The following is a 9,031-nucleotide window of genomic DNA, read 5'->3' on the forward strand; positions in this document are numbered from 1 at the left end:
AGACACAGACACACACACACTCAGTGCCAGACACAGACACACACACACTCAGTGCCAGCCGTTTTCTGTTTATCAAAAAATACTTTTTCTAACTTTACTTTCAGTGTTTTGTTTGAGATTAAAGGAAACAAATGCTCACCGGATGTCAGATGAAGTTGCCTATTTTGATCTTTGTTTTCGCACTTTTTTAGGAACATAATGGAGGTGTGAAGTTATTAAACTGTAATTACAGACTTTGTGATTCCTGTGGGGGAAAACTGTATATGCTATAAGCACTTGACAGTAAATAACTTGAAATAGAAACAAAAAAAAACATTTTCTCACTTGCTTCTAGTGGTATCACCACCCAGGTACAACTGAAGTGAGCTGCATTTCGTTTGTGATGCTAGGAGAATATAAAAATAACATTTAACCAATTCAACAGTAACCTCCCTTTCTAGAAACACTCGTATTAATCTGGATAACCTGCACACTTGTGAACAGTTTTCATATGGACTGTTTCTTTGTTAAAAAGTAGTTGCAAAAGCAAAGTGTGTAGATTATTAACAATAGTATTTAAATACTGTAATACTTATGAAATAATGATTATCAATTCCTACTATAGTATTTTTGTTGACTGTAGCTTATGTGGTAGAGTGGGTTGGTCATTAATTGTAGTGTTGGAGGTTTGATCCGTGGTTTCTCCTGTCCACGTGTCAGATTGTCCTTAAGCAAAGACTGAATCCCAAATTGCTCCCAACATTAGTGTATGCATTTGTATATGCATTGGATAAAACCATCTGCCAAATTATTGTAATTCCCCTTCATTGTCTTGGGGTAGCAGCAGGAGTTTTAATTCTATATATAAAAAAATAGGCAAATAAAACGAGAACTATCTGCATGGCTGGATACCAGTAACAATAAGTAAGAAAATCAGTGTTTTAATGTAAGTGCAGCGACCCTTTAACAATTTGAACTTTAGTCCTACCATTTACAAAACAAATATAATGAAATATTCATTTTAATCGCTTAATTTAAATTAAATTCACCCAAATGGTGGCACAAACAAAGGTTGACCTCTCTGTAAGGTTGCTGCTAGATGTAGTGGGCTGCGCATTAGACGAGGGGGGTGTGGAGAGATAAAGCAGATGAGAAGGATGTCAGATGTTTTAACGTGTTTGAAAGCTTGTAATCTGTCATCAGGTCAAACAACATTGCACACACACACAGACACACACACACACACACAGTCACACAACCCCAACATTTCCCTTCCATCCTTTACAACCTGTGCCCAGAGTCCTTTTAACTCGGCTCAGATGAAATTAAAATTCCCTCTACTGCCACAGGGCCGGGGACATGCAATGCTAGCTTTTGAACTAGATTAATTTAATGGTGAAGTGTTAATCAAATGTGTGTCCCTGGCCGTGTGTGCGTGTGTCATTAATTGTCATCAGCAAAGAGCACCTTCCACTCTGATGATAACAGCCGTAATAACACACAGGCCACATCTCTCTGATTTCCCCTAAATGAAGATAATGAAAAAGCTTTGATGCTGCTATGGAAGCGTCGATTTACATTTGCAGGCTTGTTTGCGTCCTCCTTCCGCGGGTCGATGTATGATCATGAAAGGATAGACACATCCAAACTCTATCGCAGACTGTCTTGAAGCCCAAAGTCTTAATGCCTCCAAAGGTGTGTGTGTGTGTGTGTTGGTGTGATGGTGTGGTGTGTGTGTGGGGGGGGGTTAAATTAAACTAGAACATATCTCTTCTTCCTGTCTCTCTAGGCGGTGGGCTACAAGTTGGCGGTGTTGCCGGTTGCTGGGGCGCTGCTGGGCGGTGTATTAGGAGGTCCACTCGGCCTGCTGGCTGGCTTCAAAGCTGCTGGGGTGGCTGCCGCTCTGGGAGGGGGCGTCCTGGGGTTTGCGGGAGGCAACCTGGTCCAGAAACAACGCAAAGCCCGAGTGGATCTACAGATGAAACAACTGACAGCACCACCAGCTGAACCAGAGTCGAACAAGGACAAATGACCCAACAGTTCTGGTTAGTTCTTTGACCTCAGGTGCCGGTTAATCGCTGAGGCGTCACTGTTTACTGAACAATGAGAAGTACCAACTAGACCTTCCGCGGTGCTCACATTGCCTTGAAGAGACTCGATATATAAGCTTTGATCCAAGCACTGTTGTAAAACAATTACATAATAACAGTCTTACTTCAGAGTCACATACTTTCATGTTTGGGTGTGACTGGTGTTTCTGTGAGAACATTCATCTAATTTTATACATGCAAATGTTTTTTTTTATTCTGAAAGCCGCTAAGCAGTAATTTACACTACAGCTTTTAGTGTGCGTTTGGGTCAGCCTGATATGGTTGTGAGCCCATCTTGTTGCTTAAAGAAATCTTTGGCACCAAATGAATTACGTCAGTTTAAGACACAACCGTTCTGTCAAACGCTATCACTAAGAAGAACACTGTCGTGTTAGTCAGGCTTGCATCTTTGTTCGGATTTTTTTTTTTTTTTCGACAGGGTTTTTAAGTTAACCAGTAATCATGCCTCAATGTTCCTAATATAATAATATCCATGTGAACCAGAAGGTTTAGAGAAAATGTTTTTTTGTCTAACGTCACTGTGGTGTTACATTTATGTAATAATGTAAATGAAAGTTGTCCTGCTTCAATGTTTATATAAATTATACTGTATATAGATATGAGAGCAAAATTGCACAAAAAAACCCGCCAAAGTGCCACTGTCCACCACTTCAGGGACTGAGAACCTGCCACGTATTGATTATACTTCTGCTGGTTTTCTGCCAAATAAAATGTTTCTTTTCAACAGTATCGTCATTCATTGGATAAACAGAACAAGTAAATGACACCAGTGAAGTTCAGAGAGACTGACATACAAAGCACCAGACAACACAATATCCTGTAAAATGGTTTTTAATTTACTTTTTCATTTTTTTACTCTTCTTCCCCTCTGAGATGACTGGTTTAGAAATGGTATCACATTCCCCCCCTGTTGCTCTCCTGTATGTGGGCTGATATGTCACTAGGCATCTGTTGGCTTCTATGGAAGGGCAGGACGCACAGTACAAACTTAGCAATGGGTCCCCCATATCCTTAATCTGTCTTCCACTTTTGGATTCATTCACGCTCAGTGGATCTCAGGGATTTAGACTTGTACCAAAACCTCAAAGACATATAAAGAGACAAAACCAGTTTTAAGAGAACTCGTATAAAGTGGCAGACTGTAAATTTCCACCGTTTATCACATGGGTTTTCCCCCTCTTGTCTCTCAGCTTTTTAAAACACAGGGAAGGATGCAGTCTTTTCTCCCCCAGCATGATGACACATTTGACAACAGGTAACAGCAAAAACAACAGCCATTTCATAAATGTCATAATCGTGTTCAAGTTCCCCATTTAAAATCATTTTCCCCCTCCTAATTGATTCCCGGGATAACCACTCAGAGGTTTTACAGCAAATACTGTGCCTTTAAAAAGGCCCGCTTTGACTTTTTAATGTTTTACTGTTTTAGTAGTGGAGGCAATCGGCCTTTTAGACACTGAACACAAAGAAACATTTTCAGATTTCTTCAGATTGGTCTTTTCTAAAATTAACATTTTTGATTGCACATGTATTAATGTCCTTCAAGACAATACTTAATAGAGGCACCTTTGGCAACAGTTACAGCCTCACGTCTACATCAGTGGGCTTGTAACAGCTTTACACATCTGGACATCTTTCCCTTTCAAGCTACTTCGGTCAGTTACACTCTCGTACTTGGAGTGAATAGCAATTATCAAGTCCTGACACAAATACTGGATTTGTCTAAGGTCTGGACACTGACTTCCAGGGCATTCACCTGGCTGTTTTCAAGCCATTCCTGTGTACATTTGGCTTTATGTTTGGGGTTGTCTTACTATAAAATATAAATCTATAGTTGTACGTTTGCACCAGGATTTCTCTTTAACCTGCTGCATCAATTTAACCTTCTACCATCACGAGCCGTCCAGAGCCCACTGCAAAGAAGCCTCCACACAGCATGATACTGCCACCACCAGGCTTCGTGATGGGGATGGTGTGTTTTTTGTGTTAGACCTATACTAAACACAGAATTTAGTACAACGGCCAAAGGCTTGTTCACGTTGTCATTATAGTATTTTCTGTTGATTGCTGGCAAAAAAAAAAAAACATCCTAATTACAATCCACCGTGATTCAGTGTTATAAAACAGTAACACATAAAAAGTTCCAAAAGGGGCAATTCTTTTTATAAGCACTGTAAAAGACATCATAATCTATAACCATTTAGTACCAGGGAGAGAAGGGGTGCATCTCAATAGGCTGGATTAGCTCTGTCTCTTTATCTTCTGTCTCAAGTCACGGTTTGACATTACGTTACTCCTACAAAGTATTTCAAAATATTTTTCTATTCCTTCAGAACGCCGAGTGTGTGGAGAAGATATGGAGATAAAGCTACTTCCAACAGGCATATTGTTACGACTTGTGCTATACAAATGAATTAGACTAGAGTTGGTCATATTGAGATGCAGCCATGAGGCCGGTGAGACTAAACAAGCGTCTCCTATCAGACAGGCTGAACTGGACTACCCACAGATAAGAACCATACGACTGGAGTGAGGGAACTGTTCTGGGTTCTTCTACAAAAAGCCAGGTGATGAAAAAGAAAGGAATAAAATAAAGAAAACTCTGCATTTAATTTAGACCAACAATGAGACTCCCATGTAGCACAAACATATTTACAAGCTCCAAAAAATAAAAGTAAAAACACTTCTCTTGATGTCCTAATGCCCCTAACCCCTGCCCACACACATTTTCTTCTTTATCCCACTTCCTTTTGATCCAAAATAAAAATTGTACGTGAAAGAGTTATGAAAATATAGGTTATTCCAACATGGTCGTGTCGTGGACTGTACTCCTTCTCCTGTTCTTCTTTTTCTCCTCCTCCTTCTTCCTCCTCCTCCTCTCTCTTCAGTAAGGGTGTTGGGTGTTGCTGTTCTGTCCCGCTGGCCTGTCCCAACCCTAACCCCCTCCCTGACCCCGGGGCGTGGCATTGAGTCTCAGGATCACTGGAGGCTGTTGTAAGATCACAGCTCGTCGCGGTCCCGTCTGAGGATGGTGTAGCGAGTCTCGCTGGGCGCCAGCTTCTGGAACGAGCTCTCTGGAGGGCTGCTGGCCACCTCTCCTCCCGTCTCCTCCTGAGGGTAAAAGTCAAATTCAGTCAAGTGTCACATTGTATATAACAAAACCAGCTTTCAGTGACTCCTAGTGCATGCTGATGCCGCCATCTGACCTGTCCAGGCGTGCTGTCCGTGGGGTCAGGACCATGGTGAAACTCTCTGTGTAGCTTTCCAGAGTGAAGGTCCAGCACAAACTGCCTCAGCTTGCCAGGGATACTGGAGAACAGAAACAGAAACACACGTTGGACATCATGCAAGAACATGTTTGTACGCTTATCCCAAATCTTTTTTTCTGTGAGGTTTGGTCATATAAGTGAACATTTGAGCCCGATGGGGGCCACTCATTCATCAGTAGGTGCACGTTTGAGATTTAATAATTTAATCTATAAATTGCTTTACAGGGCTACCTGTTCCTGTTGAATTCTCATTCACAAAAATGTTACCCAAGGGCAAGAGGAAAACATTTACACCGCAGAGATTAATCGCCTGCTAGGAAGGAAACATCAATAGAACGGCTGTCGACAACTTTATCAGAGCAGCGACGTACTGTGGTAGAAATAGAGGGAAATAAATGTAGTGCATTTATATGTGCTCTTCTATTTTAGTGGACACATTTAGCCTCTCATTCACTCACTCACACTCACACACACAGTGGCCTGCCTGCCATAAGCAATTGGGACTGAAGTATCTTGCAATCGTGCTCAAAGGAGACTTTGACTTGCAGACAGGAGGAGATCAAATCACCAACCCTGCAATTAATGGATGACCTGCTCCTGAGCCATAGCTGTCTGTCCCGCACGACGTTAGATACCAAAATGTCTGACCTGGAAGTGTACCACTGCCTCCGGCTCAAGGAGACGTCTGTACTGACCCAACACACAGAATAGATCTGAGAGGGTACGGGGACCTTTCTTAGGAACCGTGCTAAATTACTAAATTACCCCAAATCCACAGGGACTCTGACTCGCCTGGATACATGAGTGGGTGGGGTGTTTAACTCAGCTCACTTGTCCATGCTACTGTACCTTACTCCCGAGATGTTAACATTGTGACATTTTTGTAATCTTGTAAACTGTCTGGCCGCCTTGTTTTGTTCTTTTTGTGTTTTTTTTATTGTTTTGTAGGTCTTTTTAATACATCTCGTCCCCGTACAACACTGTAAAGTTTCATGTTTTTCTCCTTATGAACAGAGACAGACTGTCTGTACGTGACAAAAACAAATTCTCTTAAATCGCTCATACATGAGCTGTTGTGTTTAGTGGTTATTCCGTAACTGTATGTTCGAGGCATTCCTACACACAAAGTTCAGCAATACAGACGGACCTGCTTCAGCTACAGCGTAGGTTAGAGTTGATAGGAGACAAAACAGCTCATGGCAGCCGCAGAGGACATTAGTCCCTGCGGACGTGTCATGAAGCAGCATTAATCCATATCATCGCTGTCCTGTGAAGTGTGCTTATTAACGACAGGTCATGAGCTGTTGTCATATCACACAGACGGAGCTGGTCCCAAGTCACAGCATGCAGACACACACACACACACACACATATATATATATATAAAACATACACTGCACTAATGTAATTACAAGCTGTGTGCCACATGCAGTGGTGATGTGATGTAATTAGGTTGTGGAGGGCTGGTCAGTCCTCGGGGCTTCTGTCTATCTGATCAGACTCTGATTGGGGACTGGGGGAGGCAGAGTGGTGGGGGACAGAATAAATAAGATTAAATTAGATTAGACTGGATTAGTTTAGCACTTATTGCACGTGCCAAATCATGTCACATTAGCTCTGGTGTCCTGGCCCATTCATAAAGGACAGATTTTAGGAGGTGTGACATTTCTCTGGTGTTAGTGCACAGTGGATTATGATTATGATTATGTGTGTGTGTGTGTGTGTGTGAGAGATGAAATTAACTTTATTTAGGGAGATCTCGTTACGAACAATTTCAATGCTCAAAAATGTCCAAAAAGGATGCTGAATATATCAGACTGATTTGACATGTGGATGATTCATTTGTTTAATTATAGCTGCATTTGTGGCGAGTTTTCATTTAAATTTGGCTTCTTTTCTTTTTGTATGAAACAATGACCAGCCCATATCTTCATTTCTAAAAACCTTTTTCTACTATTTAAAAAGGGAGATGCACACATGGTGGTATCACAAAAGAAAGAAAATAAATTCATTATCATTTATCAGACATTAATAATATTATATGCATGCAATTGTAAGGACTAAACTACTGCACACATACGCAGCACATCCTCATGCAACACTAAATAAAGGTATAGAGAAAGGGAAAGACGGTACTTACTCGAGGTCTTTGAAGTCGGGGAAGACATACATGTGTCTGAATGAGTCTATAGCGATGACGGGACAGTCAGCAGGAGTTTTCTGAATATGGAGCAGAGGATGGCGGAACTTCTCGCAGTCTGCATGCAGGAAGTTTATAGACCCTAAGGAGCAGACACCAATGTCATGAACACCACGTCTGTTTTGCTCATGAGTAACTCAAATTCACAATTTTGAAAAGCACTAAATGCCAAAAAAAAGACACACTCACCTTTCTCGCTGATGAGCTGGCGAGCCACTTCATGTTGGAACTTCTCTAAGCTCTCTGCGTCTTCTTTAACGTGGAACAAGATGAGGAAAGGGATTCCTTCTTCAGTCAGCTCCTGGTAAACACATAAATACACACACAAAAGGTCAAAAACAGATGAGTCAGGGCCTTTCCGTGGCGTCAGGAGATGTACTACCCACAGACTCCATGAATAAATGGAATAAATATCGATTTGTACATCTACATATGCAGATTTATACATCTAACATTAGAGCAAAAAAGCCAAAATAAGCAGATTATCATCACGTTGACAATGCTCGATTAGAAAAAGCAGGTAACAAACCTCTCCATTTTCAAAGGTGATCTCCCTGACCAGAGGCACACACTTGTCCTGGGCCCAAGCATAGGTCAGGTCGAAGTTGTTGAGTGAGCTGAGGTAGACCATGTCAGGGACACTCTCCCCCAAAGGCTTGTAGATTACATTGTCTCCACTGAAGCGCTCAGACTCAGATACAGTACTATGAGAATAAAGCAATTAAGAAATGTTTAGGATGAATACAAATTGAACAATGACGTTGAAACTAAAATATCTACTCTACAAATGCTCTTCGTTTGAAGGATTATGGTGCCTCGTCTCACCCAAAGGCAGCCGAGAACGTGCAGTCATCTCGAAGGATGTTGGCAACTTTTTCATATGTGTGGTAGTTATCCGAGTCCTTATTTTCAAAGTAACCTATGATGTTTCTCTTGCTCCTCTGTTGGAAAAAAAAAAAAAGCAAAAGAGTGTTGAGAAAAGAATTGATACCATTTTATTTACAATATTTTACAGAAACAGTGTGTGTGTGTTTGCCACTCACATCCACAGCATTGACCTCCTCCAGTGAGTGTATCTCTTTCACGGGGTCGACCTGCTGCTGGCGGATGAAGTCAGCGATGGCCGCCACCGACCTCTGACCCCTGTACTCCCTCTTCATCATCATCCCATTGCGGAACAACTTCAATGTCGGATACTTGGTGATGCGGTACCGCTGGGCTATGTCCGCTACGCAGAGGCAGAGGAGAAGTTAAGTAAAGAAGGACAAATCAATTGATGAAGAGGAAGAAGCAGAGTAAAAACACATGGGGATGGGTGGATGAAGAGCGGAGCAGTGACAGAGACGGCGGTTAAACCTCAGTCTGAAAACACTGCCTTCAGTCAGCTCTGAGCTCTGATCTCCCACATGAAAGCTGCCCCCCGCCAAGAGTAAATATTCTCTCTGCACACACTGAATGTGTGTGTGTGTGTG

General features: G+C 41.9%; 2 protein-coding genes across 2 annotated transcripts in view; one reads left to right on the top strand and one right to left on the bottom strand.

The window, feature by feature from the left end:
* Positions 1 to 4,175, top strand: part of stx17 (syntaxin 17) — an 11,910-nt gene extending 7,735 nt beyond the window's left edge. The window contains exon 7 of the mRNA XM_035673185.1: positions 1,769 to 4,175. Coding sequence (XP_035529078.1) covers positions 1,769 to 2,011 — 243 coding nt within the window. The 3' untranslated portion in view covers positions 2,012 to 4,175. The remainder of the gene's footprint in view (positions 1 to 1,768) is intronic.
* The window catches only part of erp44 (endoplasmic reticulum protein 44), an 11,764-nt gene continuing 5,670 nt past the window's right edge, over positions 2,938 to 9,031 (bottom strand). Inside the window, exons 5-11 of the mRNA XM_035673183.1 lie at positions 8,603 to 8,787; positions 8,385 to 8,500; positions 8,089 to 8,263; positions 7,749 to 7,860; positions 7,500 to 7,641; positions 5,297 to 5,399; positions 2,938 to 5,201 (exon numbers count right to left, since the gene is read on the bottom strand). Coding sequence (XP_035529076.1) covers positions 5,091 to 5,201; positions 5,297 to 5,399; positions 7,500 to 7,641; positions 7,749 to 7,860; positions 8,089 to 8,263; positions 8,385 to 8,500; positions 8,603 to 8,787 — 944 coding nt within the window. The 3' untranslated portion in view covers positions 2,938 to 5,090. The remainder of the gene's footprint in view (positions 5,202 to 5,296; positions 5,400 to 7,499; positions 7,642 to 7,748; positions 7,861 to 8,088; positions 8,264 to 8,384; positions 8,501 to 8,602; positions 8,788 to 9,031) is intronic.

The sequence above is a fragment of the Morone saxatilis genome, unplaced genomic scaffold (genome assembly GCF_004916995.1).
Source record: "Morone saxatilis isolate NCDOM2014 unplaced genomic scaffold, NCSU_SB_2.0 Contig24, whole genome shotgun sequence".
Lineage (NCBI taxonomy): Eukaryota > Metazoa > Chordata > Actinopteri > Moronidae > Morone > Morone saxatilis.